General features: G+C 46.2%; 1 protein-coding gene across 1 annotated transcript; it reads left to right on the forward strand.

The window, feature by feature from the left end:
* Positions 1-62: 62 nt before the first annotated feature.
* On the forward strand, positions 63-18,939 carry LOC122130496 (protein argonaute-3-like; the record flags this gene model as incomplete). The annotated part of the gene is made up of 6 exons (XM_042705215.1): positions 63-1,153; positions 13,883-14,054; positions 14,363-14,483; positions 14,724-14,932; positions 16,263-16,399; positions 18,844-18,939. Coding segments are annotated over exons 1-6 (754 nt in total), but the record flags the coding sequence as incomplete, so codon positions are not given.
* Positions 18,940-18,944: the final 5 nt, after the last annotated feature.

The following is an 18,944-nucleotide window of genomic DNA, read 5'->3' on the forward strand; positions in this document are numbered from 1 at the left end:
GGCGATAATATGAACACAAAGTGTTTGTACTTGGTTGTTTACCAAAAACACAATGCTCCTGCTTAAATAGAATAACAGAAAACATATACAGTATAAAAGGTCATATGTGCTGGTTATCTCTTAAATAATAGTCTGATATCACAAGTTCAATCGTAACTTGAACAAATCCATCGTGTAAATTATGTGTGGGTGCGTGTGATTCGTAGTTAATGTATTGAACACATGGACCTGTGTAGCCCAGTAGATATGAACGTTCGCACTGACGTATGGTGTTTCCGATTTGAGTATCAACCCTCCTCCTTACCTCCGAGAACCCACCAATCCACACTCGATTGCCTCGCAGGTTCCTGTCGGCGTCAGATCACCATATTTAGCTAGCCAGAGAGCCCCAGCTACGGAGTTGATCACCGAAAACCGGGCTGAAAATTGCTGGTTATAACTACGAGTGATTCGTCGAGTCGCCGACTTACAGTCACCGTGACGGCTAGGGGAAAGGCAGTCACATCGATGAAAGCGATGTGGAGTCATGTCAGCAGCTGTAACGAAATGACAGCAGAGTTTCGGCGATAAGAAGACGTCGCTTTTTCTGATAAATCCAGCTAGCAAGACAGTTAGCAAGCAAGCTAGTCAGCCAGCCAAGTATCTGAGAAGTCAGTTGAAACAGGGTTTTTCGGGACGGATACCACTAAGTAACAACGCTTCCTGGTGGATGAGCAGATAATATAATATGTGTCGGAGTTACGGCTTGGTATACTGATCGGTTTTACTGTGACTTTGCCAAATCTATCTCTTCGTTAACCAACGTTAGCTGGCTAACAACAGTAGGCAACCCTGGCAGTGACGGAGGTTTCTGATTGGTTGGGATACCGTGAGAGCGACTTGTAGACGGGGACAAGGAAGACCCCCCTCCCCTCCCCTCCCGGTCCTCCTGAGTTAAGAGGACTTCTGTACATCAAGACTGGTCCAGTCTAGCAGCGAGTGTGGACTAGTATAGTCAGTGTCAAACGAGAGAAGACACGAGGCTACAGCGCCGTTTCTCTCCTGGAGAACCTTGGTGTTCCCAGAGCAAAGTCGAGTGTCTACCGGGTGTTCTACAAAGTGAGCCGGGGAAGGATCCGGACAGAGACCCCATGAATGGAAATCGGAACTACAGGTAAGACGTAGGATTCTTACTATAGCGAACATTGTGTAGGTGAGTGGACATCTCTAATGCAGATAGTAGGGTTTTGGTAGTTAGATTATATCGACATCTTGCTACATTGTTGCATTTTGTCATATTTCAAAGAATGGTGGGCAGCTAAGTTTTCAGGGAGTATTTAAAAGTAACATTAGCTCACACCTCAAGGTAGCCATGTGGATTGTTACTTTTGCCTTGGAATATTCAGATTCTGAGTTTAACCAAAGAGCATCCTACAATTTCATTCTAAATGTGTAGTTGAATTTAGGCCTATATCCGTTAATGTTCCAGTATCCCACTCTCAGGTGTGTAACGGACAGATGGTACTTTATCCACTCAGGTGTGTCCAGTTACAGTCTCCCCCCTTTCCCTTTCCCTTTGGGTGTATCTGTCGTTTTGCATTCATGAACAGAAGGGAATTCCAAAGGCAGGTGTATGAGTCATAGCTAGAGGTGTGTTTTGTGAATTCTTTTTTTATACTGATACCTCGAAACTTAGCTTCAAGGTTCTTAACAGCTGCTCCGTGTTGAACGCCATGTTTTAGCAGTGAAAACATCAGGTCAGTTCTCAGCCTACAAAACTACAACGTGATTCATATTCTCCGAACTATCATTAGATGAATGGCGGTTTGACGTGAATAATATGGACACACTAGTTGTAATGACCTGTTCACTAAATAGAGGAAGTCTTGTACTGTGTTTACGCTCTGATTTCGTTTATCTCACATTTTATGACACTCTGATGAGCAATGCAAAGTTCGCGAAGCTCTGCAGATAATTCCTGTAAGCAAATTGGTAAATAAAATGAAATTCATGTTGTGGTTGGAAGCATGAGTCATTGTGTGAGAACGTAGAATGAATTGAGAAAAAAAGACTATGAAGAACAATGAAGGATAACTCATCTCGACTCGGACTTCTAGTTTGTGTGATGCTTATCGGTAGTTTAAGAACGCATTCTCGGTTAATATGCCGCTGGAAAGGTTCCATCATGGCAGAGGTCGGTTCCTGTCAGGGTTGCAGCCACCAACCAAGGAACCTCGTTGTGAACCAACGACTCTGTTCTTATGGCCACCAGTAGGGGCCACCGAAAGCGCCTGTCATTTTGTGCTTGTAAGGGACACTTGGGTGTTTTTGCTTGGGAAGAGTTACTATAGTGACTGAGTCCTTGATGTGTGACTAGTACGAAATGGCTAATTTAACTGACTGTCATTGTCTGTTGGCTCATAACGGATCCTCTATGCTTTCAGAATTAGTCAACAAACCTGGCAAGTCCTCCTGTAGTTGGTCATGGCAATGCACACAGCAGAAAGTTTGTTTTAACAGCGCAGTATAATACTTTGATGAGAGGGTCTTTGGAGGAGCCATTGGAGTCCGCACCCTGACGAACTGAGGGAGTAAAGTCACTTGACACAAAGTCCATAACACTCCTTAAGGGTTCCTTATTCCTTCAACTTTTTAATGTGCATTAAGCAGCCCTGAGTTTGGAAACTGACACTTAACTTCTCCTTAATCTGATGGCATTCTGTGTTCACCAGTTCTGTAATTATACATCTGTTCTATCCATTTGCAAATCAGTGTATTTTTTCCTTAAAAATTCCACAGATAACGATTTCTTAATTTTTTTTTGTGATATTTCAAGTTCATGACACAACTTAAGCCAAATTTTAAAGCGGATACAAGTCTGCTTCTCTGGAAGTGGAAATAGAACCGACAGACACTTCTCTGCCCAAAATACACAGCACCAATAGGTTAAAGCTACACTTAGTCGTGAATACATTTTGTCAAATGCACTTTTGGTGACCCTAAGGTTAAGGTCCAGATAAGGTCAGCATATTAAATGGCCCAGTTCCAGGATGTTTTTGGCCTTAGTGCATACAGGAGGACTGAAATACAAACACACAAATATACACACACACACACACACACACACACACACAGAGATACAAATACACACACACACACACACACACACACACACACACACACACACACACATATACATATACATACACATACACATACATACACACACAGAGACAAATATACTGAGACATCAACCCCAATGTAGCATTCAGGCTATTTGAAGAGCTGATTGAGGCCAGGCATGAGAAAATGCAAATGAAGGGTACGTTCATTAGTTAGCGAAGCATTTTTCCCCTCTTTCTCTCTGTCTCATCCCTCCTTTCTTTTTAGAGAAGTTCAAAGTGTTACCCTGTTTTGTTTGTTTGTTGTTAGTTTGTTTTCTAAATCCATCAGAAGCTGTTGGTGTGACCAAAGTTTTACGAAGCACCTTGTGTTTCCCATCATGCTGAGATTGTAACTGCAAAGATGATGAATGTGGTCGAGGGTTGTTCACACACACACACACACACACACACACACACACACATTCACAGTGAGAGTGAGAGTGACGAGAGAGTGCGTATGTGAGGTTGTTTTCCTGTAAATACATCAGTTGTTTCTGTGAACTGGTCATCCATCAAGTGTAAAGGAACATGCAGTGTCAGTTGCTTCCTGCTGGACACCCAAGTAAGACTAAAACTGAAGGGGACATCCCAGTGTGTACAGGGGACACCCCAGTGACTGCAGGCTTTATGGGACCACGGGTGGAGGATTGGAGATGGTGGGGCTGGGGGTTTCTGTCATCTCTGTTTTTCTAAACAAACAAACAAACAAAAATTAGTCGGAAACTGTGACCTCCAGTCGAGTTTATGCGACCATTTAATCCTGATTTTACTCCCATATTGAATGGTGACCGATAAAGACGGCAACTAGTGAACATCCCAGTTTTTCCAGTCTGCAAAAGTACCACGTGGCCTCCAGGCTCTTAAACCCTGTCATTCCTTGTCCCTATTGCCCCCCCCCATGTCTTGTTTTTTCCCGCTCTTTTACAGCCTTTTGTTTCTTTTTGTCTGTCCGTTGGTCTGTTTTTTTTTTTTTTTTTTTTCACACGCCACGCTGCCACTCAGAACAACACCCTTCCACCCCCTCTCCTAAACTTCCTCTTCGTCTCTCCCCTCTCTGTGTCTTTTCTCTGCTTCCCAGTGGGTCTCTGTGACTTCTGATCTCTATACCTCACAGCCTATATTGCAGTCTATAGATGGAGGGAGTGAGAGTGAGAGTGGGGGTGGGGAGTGGAGGGTTGATTTGTAGTCTCTCTCTCACTTCTCTCAAGTCATTTAAACACCACCCCTCTACCCACCCCCACCTCCCCTAGACTCCACTCAAGTCAGTCCACCACCCATGTGCAGACGGCATATTGTGGCAGGTTGCTATGGTGAGTGCACTTTGCCATGCCGTTCCTCTAGGGCCATTGTGGCGAGCCAGCTTTTTATGCAGCCGGAGAAAGAAGTGGGGGGTACCCCCTCTTTCTGTTTTTTTTTTTTTATCTCCCTTGAAGTTGAAGTCCCCATGATGGCTCAGTCTAGCGGTCTAGGCTGTCCCGTTTGCCTTGCTGTCTGACGGCAGATTAAGAAGCATGTTTTGGCCAGTGCTCAAAATGTTAACTTCTGGAATGTAGTGTTTGTAGCTTTTTGGTGCCTGTTTTGCCACATCAATATGGGGGAAAAAAAAAAGTTCTTCAGAATGTCAAAAGAATCAACGCTCTGCTCAACAGAGGGTTCTAAAATATAGCCTAACCTCCCAGTGTTCTTTATGGGTGTGATGAGGTGAAGAAGCCCAATGTTTATGTACAGCATACTCACAAACACTTGTTTATGTACCGCATACTCACAAACACTTGAGAGTGTGCGGCCCCCTACTCAGCTGATTGAGTAGTCCACAGGTTTCTTGTCTGTTTGTTTGGGAGCCTGTTTGTTCCCGCAATTGTCGGCAATGAATGTGGTCCTGTCAGACATCTAGCCAATCCACAACAGTAAGACATTGAAAGTCTAAGGATGGCTATGATCCTGAGTTGTTTTTTCTGTGCGTGGGCTATGAAGGAGTTCCTGTGCTTGTGTTTTTGAGAAGAGGTGGAGCGAGGGAAGAATGGAAGAGGAGGAATGGGAGATGAGCGACAGAGTGGAGGTTTGAGAACCTTCTGGAATAAACTGGAGCATGTGAGGAGCCTTTCTCTCTCTCTGTGTGTGTGTGTGTATTAGGGTCTTCCTGTCTGGATGGGCTGCACCTTGAGACCCTCGCTCTGTGTTAGGAGCTGAGGGGCTCTGAGAAGGTGTGTGTGTGTGTGTGTGTGTGTGTGTGTGTGTGTGTGTGTGTGTGTGTGTGTGTGTGTGTGTGTGTGTGTGTGTGTGTGTGTGTGTGTGTGTGTGTGTGTGTGTGTGTGTGTGTGTGTGTGTGAGAGAGACAGGAAATGGAGGCTGAAGGCAGACATCAGAGGAGGGGGTGCTTAAGGGGGTCCATATTTGGGAGACGCAGGGGGAGCACTCTGAGGAGGAGGCGATCACCTCTGTCTGTTGCTCTCTTGCTTTCTTTGTGGAACAGAAACGCAACTGGCACACACTCGGGGTGTGCACATTAACTATTTCTGATATTCGAATATCCGTTAGTGTCCACAAACGTTATTCTGTTATTTGGGGCTGTATCGGGAAAGTAGTACAACCTTTTCTTGTGAGTGTGTGTGTGTGTGTGTGTGTATAGACCAATAGTTGACCAAATGTATGTATCATCCAGCACTTCATATTCTGAACCGGTACTAACTGTCTTAAATTAACTTATTGACAGTCTCTAGTATCTAGCCTTTTCTAGATAAAACATAACTTTACGTATGGATTTTGTTTCTTATTGGTATTACACCTGACAGCACAACTCTTTGCTATTACCATTACTGGGGATCTGTAGCTAATCTTTGTCCTACCTGTGAGGTAATGTAACTAGCCTACTGTTTCCCCATAGAATGATGTGGATTTCCCCAAATCAGACACATTACCTTTACAATAAATTAAAAATAATTGTAGGCGCACAGATGATTACACGATGATAATACACATGATCAAATACTGTTGAAAATGGTTATGGTTATCCAGGTATTCGCTTATCCATACACACCAAGCACACACACAGGGCCACACAGCCCCGCATGAACTAAAGCTAAATTAATAACGTTTGGCTAATTTGATACCATGAGCAAGATCCTAGACATAGGTGGGTCAGTGCAATGTTCCCACACGCTACACGGTAGGTTTAGTTCATGCGTGACAGACTTTGCCTGTTGCCCGTCAATGACGTTAGGGCCCCCAGTCAAGCACTCACACACACACTCTCTCTCACACACACACACACACACATTTACACATTCACTTGCTCTCATTTTCCTCTGTACCTCTACAACTGACGCCCTTGAGACTTTGTTGAGCCAGGATTTGCTGGCAGAGTTTTTCTCTCTCTCTCTCGGTCTCTCATTCCCTCTCTTTCTTTTTCTCTTTCTCCATCTCTCTCTCTCTCCATCTCTCTGGAGCGCTGTGCGTTGCTCAAGCCTGCGGCCTACAGAAGGCTCTATTCAGGCAGCCATCAGTGGAATCCAGCCCCAGAAAGAAGCCCATTCATGGGCCATGCACCCGGCCTTTCCCCCACACTACACCGCCCCCCCGCCTAAACACTGGCTGATTTCTATGCGGACGTGTGTATGATTGTGTGTGTGTGTGTGTGTGTGGGTGGGACTTCAGTAAGATGCACATTTCAACATTTAGAACACAGACTGAGTCATGACACAGTCTCTCTCTCACACACACACACACACACACACACACACACACAAACACACTCTCTCTCTCCTCACACAGGCTTCTTGCCGTTACAGCAGGGCCAGTTTGTGATGAAACAGATGTTGTGTGCTGATGTGTCTCTCTGATGCCCGTACGCTGAGCTCCAGAGTGACGCTAGTGTTGCCCAGGCTGCTGCTATGAGTCCTGCCCAGGCTGCTGCTATGAGTCCTGCCCAGGCTGCTGCTATGAGTCCTGCCCAGGCTGCTGCTATGAGTCCTGCCCAGGCTGCAGTGAGTCCTGCCCAGGCTGCAGTGAGTCCTGCCCAGGCTGCTGCTGTGAGTCGTCGGGGAATGTTAGCATTTTTTTTTCTTAAACCTCCTTCCCTCTCTCTCACTCTCTCTTTATCACTCTCTCTCTCACTCTCTCTTTATCTCTCTTTATCTCTCTTTATCTCTCACTCTCTCTGACTCTCTCTCTTTATCTCGCTCTCTCTCGCTCTCTCTCTCTCTCTGGAGATTCAAATGCACACATCGGTCATAGAGGTGATATTTGGTATATTGCTGATTTTAATGTAATTGGATTGCAGTGTGTTCGCCCTTCATCCAGGACCGTTTATTCAACAGTGTGGCATAAGCTATTTCTGCTTTCAGACATTGCACTGCAACCCGGAACGTATCTAGACATTATCCGGAGGAGCTATGTGTGAGAACGCAGATGTCTGAATCAGTTGGACCGGACATAAAAACTGACTTAACCCTTCCAGCTCCCGAGTACAAAGTCTGTGTAATGTCAGACTGTCTAGCCTTCTTGTTAAGGCCCGTGACAACCCCGGAATGCCCGGAAGTGACCAGTGACCAGGGTTTGTCTCTCTCCGGTGTTGTACAGTGAGCGTACAGTTATCCAAGGGGAGCATTTCCAGTAGGTGAGAACGCGTCTGTCACAGACAGTCTCCTGTTGTGTGGTACGTGTGTGTGCAAGAGCAACCCCATACGATGACCAGACCCCATTCTCCGGAAGGAAAATAAAAGAACTAGACGTCTACCTGCATGTCCTGTTCGCGTTCTGTTTGTCCATCCCCATGTTCCCTACCTCGCCATCTTTGTGTGGATTTCCATCCCCCTCTCCAGTGCTGTCACTCAAGCGCTCAGTGTGTGTAGTCTGTGTCTGCAGTGACTGACTAGTATTATGCCTCAGCTCTCTGCCTGTTCCCACAGAGCTGCTCTCCCGAGATTGCACATACAACAGCTGTATTGTGTGTGGTGTGTGTGTGTGTGTGTGTGTGTGTGTGTGTGTGTGTGTGTGTGTGTGTGTGTGTGTGTGTGTGTGTGTGTGTGTGTGTGTGTGTGTGTGTGTGTGTGTGTGTGTTTGAGTGTGAGAGAATATATGTGCTCTTGTGCTATCTACTGTGTGTGTGTGTGTGTGTGTGTGTGTGTCAGAGAAGCAAGGACACGCTGTTGTGTTCTTACTTAGCCTGAGTGCTGCTCTCAGTGGCAGCTGTTAGGCCACAGATGCACTACTGATTGCACAGGTAGTCAGCAACACGCATACACACACACTCACAAATGGCCTGATTCCCTGACTGTTCTGTGTTCCTTTCTCTCAAACCATTTAGGAAGGAACGTTCAATTCAAAAGTGGAAAAAAAATCACAGTCTGTCTCTCTCTCTCGCTGTCTATCTCTTTGTCTGTCTGTTCCTTATTCTCATCCTCCCACACGCACGACATGTTCTCTTCACCTTGCTGTCTGTCTTTTGCTAAATCATATCCTTGTAATCCACTGCACGTGAGTCCCCTTAGTAGTAGGGCTGAGTGGTATATCAACTTTTTACGGTATATCAATATATTTTCAAATTATATGGGATGAGACAATACGGTTTATATCGATATAGTTTGATGTTCCTTAACCTGTTTCTTCCGTAAAGCTGTGACGGTGTTTGCATCTCTCCTTTCTCACTCCGCACAACCCCGTCCCCATTTTCCCTCTGCGTCTACGGAGATCCCTGCGGACCATACAGGGGCCGTAACACAGTTCTGTGTCTCATTGGAACCGCCACTGATGGCCAGCATGTTTCTACTGTTCCTACTTTGTATTTTTAGGCTAAATGGCAATACGCAATATACCTCCGTATTTCTACAGAGATCGGATTTTAGTCCATATCGCCCAGCCCTACCTAGTAGCCCTACCTAGTAGCGACCATCTCTGCTACGGGTCAGAATATTCAGAAATGTTCTTGATTGGTCATGGGATTCCTATCTTCATCTTCTCTCATGAAACGCTCACTTTAATGAGGTCTCGGCCCGAGACTCTAAGGCATAATGCAGTTTCTGTTCACAAGTCGAGCTTAAGTGTGATGTGTTCTATTTTACGTCCATGTCTTCGTTTCTTTATTTACTTTCACACCTGCAGAGTCTCATGCTGATCTACAATTGTGGCCTTAATTACATCATGTCAAATGATGAGTAGTTATCCAAACACCGGTAACACACTCTTTAGCGCTCACAGCCTCAGGTGGTAATTGCTGACTCTAGACTAGCCAGAGCCGGGGAGCCCAAACAAGCAGCTGACAGATCTCCTGCATCGGTAGCGGTTTTTAGACTGTTAACAGAGGAAATGGGGCAGAAATGTTATTGATGAATGCAAGCATTGTGGTTATCCTTAAGTGAAATTGGTAAAGTGGACAACACTAGGTAAGTGGATTACGGACTTAAACCTTACCTAATGCCTCTTAAGCAAGAGTCTAATTCTGTGCTCTCCTGCCCTGGGAAGGGATGAATTATGGATTTGAAACACTGTAATAACATGCAGTATGACCACAGAAGCAAACAGCAGCAGAAGCAAACACGTACACTAGCAAGCCACGGCAGTCGATTCCACCCCGAAGGTCCCCAGTCAAAATGGAAGAGAAGAAACTGACTGATAAATACCAAGAAAAAGAGGCCTGGAGTATACATAACATAAATTGTCATCGGTAGAGCAACCTGAATGTGCCGAGATGTACTCCTGACATCGTCTTGTCTCGCATGCGGACAGATCAGGCTTTTTCTTTCCTCCGTGTTCTCTTCTGCTTATCTGATTTCACGAGGCTAATAGTGGTGCCATTGTCCAGATAATTATTGATTTTATGGATGTCATAAAAAAACACACACTGATCATCAATGGATAATTGGTTGCGTAATGCAACAATTGGGTTAGCGGATGGGTGGCCAAGTTGTTATCTGAAATATGATCGGTTGGCGTTCATGTAAACATTACAGTTGTTCAGTAGTACTGAAATACAATCCGTAAGCTGAGAATAGTTAGACCATTAGTTAAACAAGTGATACATTGGATGTAGTGGCATACAGCTCTGAGTTTTGTGTATCAGGATGGTGGTACTCTTGAGGAGGGTGGACCGGCCCGCTAGGCCCACACTGAACTGGTGTGAGTTTTGTGTATCAGGATGGTGGAGCTCTTGAGGAGGGTGGTACTCTTGAGGAGGGTGGTACTCTTGAGGAGGGTGGTACTCTTGAGGATGGTGGTACTCTTGAGGATGGTGGTACTGTTGAGGAAGGTGGAACAGTCCACTAGCGCCACACTGATCTGGTCACGATGAGCTGCACCAGCGCTTAGCAGAGGCTCTGTGTTGTCTGTCTGTCCCAAGCAGTCTGAGAGGATCCAAAGAGAGATGACATGGGAGCACAGACCTGCTCAGTTATACACTCTCTCCCTCGCTCTCTCTCCCCCCCTTATCTCCCCCTCTGTGTCTCTCTCTGTCTCTTTCACAATCCTGAGCTGGGACTTGGCTCTGCAGGAGCTGTTGTTGTAAATAAACCTCAGATTTGTTTACTAATTCTGCTCAGCTGTCATCCGTTTGGCTCTCGGGAGCCTGAAACCTGTATGTAGGGTGATGCAACAGCATTCCACACACACACACACACACAGTGCAGCCCCAAAACCGCCCATTCAGAAACCGCTCGCTAGGACGCAGTTGTCAATGTTATGTTAGGACTTCAGCTTATTTCTGTTCTTTTTAAGTTACTGAGAGTTGTGGTCTGCCTTGCTTTGCCAGAGGGTGGGGGGTTGGGGATCGGCAGGCAGGAAAGGAGGGGACCTGCATCTCTGTTGGACTGCAGTTTGTGTTTTTCATCTTTATTTACGCCTATCTTTTTATAGTATTGATAAGATGGCCAGCTTCCATGACTTTCCTGTGTGTGTGTGTGTGTGTGTGTGTGTGTGTGTGTGGGGGGGGGGGGGGGGGCACTGTGTTACCCATATAAGGCTGTAGTGTTTGGGTGACTTAAGGTCAGGCCTTGGACTCAGGAGGCCGTTTCCCTGTCCCTCCCTCTCCTCTGCTGGGACGGACACATAACCTCATGTCTCCGTTAGTGGGAATGACTGTTATAGGGAGATGTGAACAAAGCGAGTGATGCATCCAATATAAGAAGGGTAAGGTTGCTTAGCTGCGTGTGTGTGTGCACATGTGTGAGTGTGTGCCTGTATGTATCTGTATTCTTTGTGCGTCAGGTCAGTGTGATCTGGTACTTTCAAATGTCAGGACATAACCACTCCAGCAGCACATGATTTCTCTGCTTACGTAGAAACCTTTGTGTTTGTGTGAGAAAGAGAAAGAAAAGTAACAGAACGGTGCTTCCCTCACACACTCACTCGCTCAGTCTCAGTAGGTTTTCTTTCATCTCTGTGGCCTTGGTGGTTGAACTTTGTGTGGGGGTGTGTGAATGAATGACGTTGGCAGAATGTGTGGGAGACTGTGTAACAAGAAGCTCACCCACCCTGAGTCCAGCAATAGTTTTGTGTGTGTGTGTGTGTGTGTGTGACTCATTTGTGGTGGCGCGTGTGTGTTTCTGCATGCACCAAGCGCTTGTATGGAGGATGAATGGAAGAAACACTTCTCCTCCTCCTCTTTCCTGCATCTCTCATTCCATCGCTCACCACACACCACACTGTGTCAGAGGTCTGTGTGTGTGTGTGTGAGGGAGAGAGCGACAGATTGTTCAAATCATTGAATAGAACCAAAATGAACAGTCAGGTACTGTGTGTGTGTGTGTGTGCGCGTGCGGAGGTGACTTGACGTTTGCGCAGAGTGAGCAGTGACATCAGTGCAGCGGAAAGCAGCACCACGCATCTGAGCAGAAAGGTGAAGGTTATCCAGGAAATGGAAGGTCTGTGTGTTGAGGGGACATCAGGCATTTTAAATCTGACTGATGTGTGTGGATTAAAGTGACTCATGTGTAAAACACATGTCTGGGGGAGGTGACATGTGACACACTGCTGCACACACACACTCCCACATGTGCTTGGTTGCTTTAGTTTGAACAAATTTTACTCCCTTCTTATATGCTCTCTCTGTCGCTCTCTTTTCCGTTCTTTCTCTCTCTCACACACTGGGTCACTGAGAAAAGCACCATACCTTTAATCCGCGTGGTTCTCTTGACGTGTGTGTGTGTGTGTGTGTGTGTGTGTGTGTGTGTGTGTGTGTGTGTGTGTGTGCGCGCGCGCGCACGCATGTGGTATTCATGTTGATTTTTTACTTCCGAGTGCTCATTACTGTCTGTGTAGTGTGGGTGATCAGAAGAGTTTCGTTTTTTTTTTTTGGACATTACCTCTCTCTCCCTCCCTTCTCTCTCTCTGACTGATGCAATGTGTGGGATTGGGGTGAAATACTACTGCTTGAAACTGTTCTGCTATATGTGCGTGAGTCGGCTCTTAGTCACTCTGCATCTAGTGGCAACTGCGTGAAGTTCGCAGAATTGTTGACATCAACAATGTTTTTTTTTTTTTTTTTTTTTTTTTGCCTGAACACAGCTTTGATCCTCCTGTCTTTTCTCGGTCTGTCTGTGTAGGTATTTGTGTTTCCGAATTGCCCAACCTTCTCTCTATCAGTCTGTCTATCTGACTGTGTTTCATTTCCCCTCAAACTTCTCTCTGCCTCTGCAAATAGAATTATGTGGGCGCTGTCAAGATTGATTCATCAGCAATTGCAGATATTTCCCCTTGAGAAAAACACTATCTATAATACAAATTAATGTAGTGTAACATAAATGTACCATGCAACCTAATTTATTTAATCTCAAATACTGAAGAGTGTAACTGGCAAATGAACTGTTGTCTCTGGCAACTTGGGTTTTCTGTGGAAAGAGGAGAGATGATCTCTTTATTAGGCTTCTAGGTCATAAAGACAATCAAATATTGATAATATCCTTAATCATTTATTGAGAAAGCCCACCAGTTCTGGCACACACACATTCTGAGCTACAACCTAATGTTGTGAATCAGCCTGAGTGTGAAGCACAGCTGAGATTTCACTTTCGTTTGGCACCGTCAGTGTTTTCTTTATATCTTTTATCATCGTCTCACTTTAGCTCACACATCTCCCATTCATTGTTTTATCCTGGCTGTGGCCTGATGTCAACACTAACATTAACACAAACAGATTACATTCACCAGGACTAGATCATGCTATTCTATAATTATAATTATACAGTGGAGACTGGAGGTTGTTATATATACTGTACATTGTTTTAATTTGTGTCTTTTGACCAGGCCAAAACCGAGAGGGTGGGAGGCAGTATTTACGGTGTTCTCTCCCTAATTGGATGAGATGGATGGAACATATGTTTATGCTGTGACTAGACCTTTTAAGCAAGAGGCATCTGTCGGGCGACATGTTGATAAATGCACAGGAGCAACTGATGCAAGTGCAAAACCATTTAGGCCTAGTCGCTTATGGATTTTTATTTGTACTTTTATGGACTTTTAAACCGCCTGCATTGTTTGAAAAGTTCATGATTCAGTGGTTCAAGTTACCGTTCATTCCCACATAGGTGATTTTGATCCTTTTTCCCCCATTTCATTCCAGTGTAACAATGTCAACAATGTGACGGGGACATTCATTTAATGAATCCTCTGCAGTTCTTCTCCCCTTGATTTTGACTGAGTGGCCACGACTAGCTGGAACCCAAGCTCCATACCTGAGGGGGGAGAGAAAAACTGCTGAGAAAATACTGAGAAATGGCTGCTGACTTTTTTTGACTTTCTCTCTTGTCCAGGAGCGGTTGGGGCACCGGCCCTCTTCACTGTGCCGCGGCGGCCAGGCTATGGCACCATGGGGAAGCCCATCAAGCTGCTGGCCAACTGCTTCCAGGTGGACATCCCCAAGATGGACGTCTACCTCTATGAGGTGGACATCAAGCCTGAGAAGTGCCCACGGCGGGTCAACAGGTATGTGACCAGAGCCCCTTAATGATCCCCCCCCCCCATCATCCTGGCCCATTACAGCATCTGGATTCAGACTTGGGGGATGTTGACGTGTAAAACTGGCCTATGATGTTGAGCCTTGTGGTTTTAATTGTGAGAAATTGAAGGCAACGGTTATGGGAGTTTGGGTCAAGGTGATTTGTCTGTGTTAATGGTGTCGATTGGGTCTTGCTCTTCAACTTTAAAGCTTGATTCTGTTTTGTCTGCTTAATATGTTTGGTTAATAAATCATGTGTGAAACAAGATGGCTGCACATGTGTGTGTTTGTGCAGGGAGGTGGTTGACTCCATGGTGCAGCATTTCAAGGTGACCATCTTTGGGGATCGACGGCCGGTTTACGATGGGAAGAGAAGCCTCTACACGGCCAACCCATTGCCTGTGGCTACCGCGGGGGTAAGACATGTGTACACACACACGCTCACACACACACACACGCACACACACGCTCACGCACACACACACACACACACACACACACGCGCGCTCACACACACGCTCTCACACACACACTCACTCTCAGAGCACGAAGTGTTCATAAAAAGACAACCTGTGAATATGAACTGAAACCACAAACAAACACACACACACACACACACACACACTCATCATGCCCTCCACTCCTCCTCCTGGCAGGTGGATCTGGACGTGACACTGCCAGGTGAGGGGGGGAAGGACCGGCCGTTTAAAGTGTCCATCAGGTTCGTGTCGCTGGTCAGCTGGCACATGCTGCACGAGGTGCTGACGGGCCGCAGCATGCCCGAGCCCCTGGAGCTGGACAAGCCCATCAGCACCAACCCTGTTCACGCCGTGGACGTGGTGCTACGCCATCTACCCTCTATGAAGTACGTCTCGCATCACACACACACACACACACACACACTGGGGATATGGTGCCGTACCTTCCCTTCAAGAAGTACGTCATATACACACACACACACACACACACACTGGGGATATGGTGCTGTACCTCCCCTTCAAGAAGTACGTCATACACACACACACACACTGGGGATATGGTGCCGTACCTTCCCTTCAAGAAGTAAGTCATATACACACACACACACAACAGCACAAAGATACATAAGTACGAAACTACATATGGACACACAAACACATACCTATATGTTTTACACACACACACACACACACATACAGTACATACACAGATTGTCTAAGTTTGACCTGGAAAAGGTGAAAAAAAAAACATGTTTATGTTGTTGGCCTCAAGATCAGTCATCAGACCTCAGATGACTCTTTGAGGCCCTGGGCATCCCAGCACAAGCAGGTGTCCACCTATCTCCCCTAGTGCTGTCTGTGGTCTTGAGCCTCCTGTCTATCTCCCCTAGTGCTGTCTGTGGTCCTGAGCCTCCTGTCTATCTCCCCTAGTGCTGTCTGTGGTCCTGAGCCTCCTGTCTATCTCCCCTAGTGCTGTCTGTGGTCCTGAGCCTCCTGAGCAGCAGCTCATGTTACCGTCCAATCCGCTCTCAGCGCATCACCTCCTTTAATAAAACACCACATGATCACAACACACACGCACATATGCGCACACACACACACACACACACACACACACACACACACACACACACACACAGAGAAGTTCATAAGACGTGTCACTGGCCAATAAAGCAGATTTGGTGAGGCCTTTAATAAGGCTGTGAGAGTAGCGGTTTCCTGCTGTTTTGTGGGAGGCTGGTGTGGCTGTAGACTTGAGCCCGGTGGATGAGGTCATGTTGGCTCACACTGGGGTGGTAGGCATGTATGTCAGGCTCTAGATGAAGCCCTGCATAGTGACAGTGCGAAAGGTGAGCTCATCCAACCCCCCCCCCCCCCCCAAAAAAAAAGCACAGCAAAGGGGATTTTATGTGTGTGTTTTTGTTGGGGGGGGGGGGGGGGGGGGCACACCAAAGGGAAGGGTGAAGGACGTGTTTGATCTATAATCATGTGTTGCTCACACCATCCTCCTCAGCTTTCTCGGAATGTTGGTCTTCAAATTTAAATTTCTGCTTCAAGCACATCATTGTGCCTGCCTCAGTCTGGCGCTCTGTCTGATGGTGTACTCAGAACTGAAGTGATCTCATGGATGATATCATTGTGTAAATTCCCCTTCACCCCTCCTCTCTTCCTCTTCCTCTTTCTCTTTCTCTCTCTCTCTCTCTCTCTCTCTCTCAGGTACACTCCCGTGGGCCGGTCCTTCTTCTCAGCCCCTGAGGGGTATGACCACCCTCTGGGTGGGGGCAGGGAGGTGTGGTTCGGCTTCCATCAGTCGGTCAGACCAGCTATGTGGAAAATGATGCTCAACATTGATGGTGAGGATGCATTACCACCCATCCCCAGCAGGGTGGGCTAGTGAGACAATAGTGCTGTAGTATATGACTGGGAGACAAGGGTACTCTGCATCCACAAGGACGGTCTGGCATTGGAGAGCAGATTAAACAGACGTTTAGACAGCATCCTCTGCATCTGTAATAGTTTGTCCAGCTAGTGCAAACCATCTTCTACCTAGCTACAGTGGCAGAACCGGAGATGGCAGACATGAATACTCTGTTTTCTGTGTGTTGTTTCTTTTAAAGATACAGTGTTTCTAGATCTAGGAGCTGTGTCTTAGGAGCAGTGGAAAGATAACAATTCACATTATTTATGTACAGTTTAACCATCTGGAAGGTTTTATTTAGTTTGATTTTTACAGGTACTGTTTTCATCCTTGCTGTCATCCATCTGGCAAGGATGTATTTTTATTTTCTTCACTGTGTTGTGATGTTGTGGCCTCCATACTCCATTTGTAATTTAACACCATCAAAACACTTCTCCCTCCCTCCCTCCCTCCCTCTCTCTCTCTCTCTTTTTATCTCTCTCTCTCCTTCAATAGCCTTTTCTAGTTTCCCGCTCTCTGACTCCCTCATAAATCACATGCCGTGTCTGTCACTGCTTCTGTTCTCCTACTCACACTCTCGCTCCTCTTTCTTTCTTTCTTTCTTTCTTTCTTTCTTTCTTTCTTTCTTTCTCTCTCTATCTTTCTCTCCCTCTCTCTGTCACTCTGTCCCCTGCCTCCACAGAGCAGAAAATGTCCAACTGCCTGAAAATAATTCTCCCGTCTTTGTTCGTTCAGTAATAAAGGGAATGTGTGAAGGGGGGTAGAAAGACCGCGAAAGACAGCAACAGGAGCTGCGTGGTCGGGTGCGGGGATTAAACCGCCACTCAGCGGGAGAACAAGGAAACCTAACCCAAATAAACATCCCAAGAGTGTGTGCTGATTAACTTCCTTTTGTTTTTATACCACCTCTAATTTATATGTGGATCTCTAAGGCTGATTAGGAGACTTAGCACTGACCTGAAACCCCTCCAGATCGAATCTCTGCCCATGTCACTTGTTTATTGTATGAAGACATCAAAGATAGAAATCTTGAAAGTTTGGATGGATTTTCCTGACCTTTTTAGAAGCCTTCAGAGTCTCCTCAGTACCCCCCCTCCCCTCCCCTCCCCTTCAGAATCAAACTGTTGCCCCCTCTTTTAGGTCAGGGACTCTTCCTGTCATTTCAGTGGTTGGCAAAGCAGGTCCACAGACATTGGAGGGGGCTAGTTTGGAGGGGGGGGGGGTGTATAGTCATGTGATCAGGAGTGCTGCCTTTGTGTCTGCAGCACCCTGCCTCTGTCTGAAAGTGTGCATGGGTGGCTGTCTGAGTGAGACAGTCTCCAGACATTACACCACCTCCTCCTCCTCTTCTTCCCACCCCACACACTCCCCACGAGCTTCAGACAGTTGCCCACCCCAGACACATCTCACATAAGCCTGGTTGTATGGGGATTAGGTGACTGAATGTTTAAACATGACAGAAGCTTTCTTAATGCTCTGCAGTGCTCTAACAGCATCTTCCCAATGAAGTCATTGAAAGCAGATCAGGTGCCCTGCGTTCTGATCAGGCACTGGCTTTTATTTTGCTTTTGGCCCATACATTAAATAAATAAATAAAACATTTAGTACTAGACTGGATCAGAACACTACTCTAGACTATTTTTTTGTTGTGTGAACAAACCACTGAATTGATCATAAAGACAACCATAGGGCCTTAGAGGTTTGACAGGTCTAGGGCCCCCACTTAAAAGTTAGATCCACTGATTTAACATTAGTGTTTTCCCTATTGCTTCTGACTATTGTTTTATTTTTAATTTTTTTGCCAGTTGTTATTAACTTTTAACATCCCAGGTTGCCTTTAGACTGAATCCATCTGGTCATAGCAAAATCATGGCACCTGATTTCAAAGTGGTGTACATGCAGTCCTACAGAGGCTGTGTGTGTGCGTGACCTAATGCCTTCACGGGTGTGTGTGAGCCGTGTTTTCCGCACATGCACACAGTCATTAGTTTGGCGACGGTAGGCTCTGACACGCGGCCAGGGGACGCAGTGTGCTCCGGAAACTTCTCTCCTCCGGCTGACACAAACAGCAAGCATATGGCCGCCGCCAACTCCAAAGGCAGCAGGCTCTCATGTCCAGGTGCGCCATGCAGCAGCCTCTCGCATAAGAGCAGAAAAGGGAGACGAGTGTCGCTGGGAGACTGATGGGTACGATGGATGGGAACACCACCCGGTCAGCAGGGCCAGGGGGACCGAAGGGATTATTTTCATGATGTCATTTTCTACTTCTGAAAACAAAGCTGTTGAATATGCATCCTCATGGAAGTGCTGGTCAGATAGTTGTTGGTGTTTTTTTTGGTCTTAGGCACTCATGTTCATAGTTTTGTGTGTTTTGCACAGTGTCTGCCACGGCCTTCTACAAAGCACAGCCAGTGATCCAGTTCATGTGTGAGGTCCTGGACATCCACAACATCGACGAGCAGCCTCGTCCCCTCACAGAC

Source organism: Clupea harengus, unplaced genomic scaffold, assembly GCF_900700415.2.
Source record: "Clupea harengus unplaced genomic scaffold, Ch_v2.0.2, whole genome shotgun sequence".
Lineage (NCBI taxonomy): Eukaryota > Metazoa > Chordata > Actinopteri > Clupeiformes > Clupeidae > Clupea > Clupea harengus.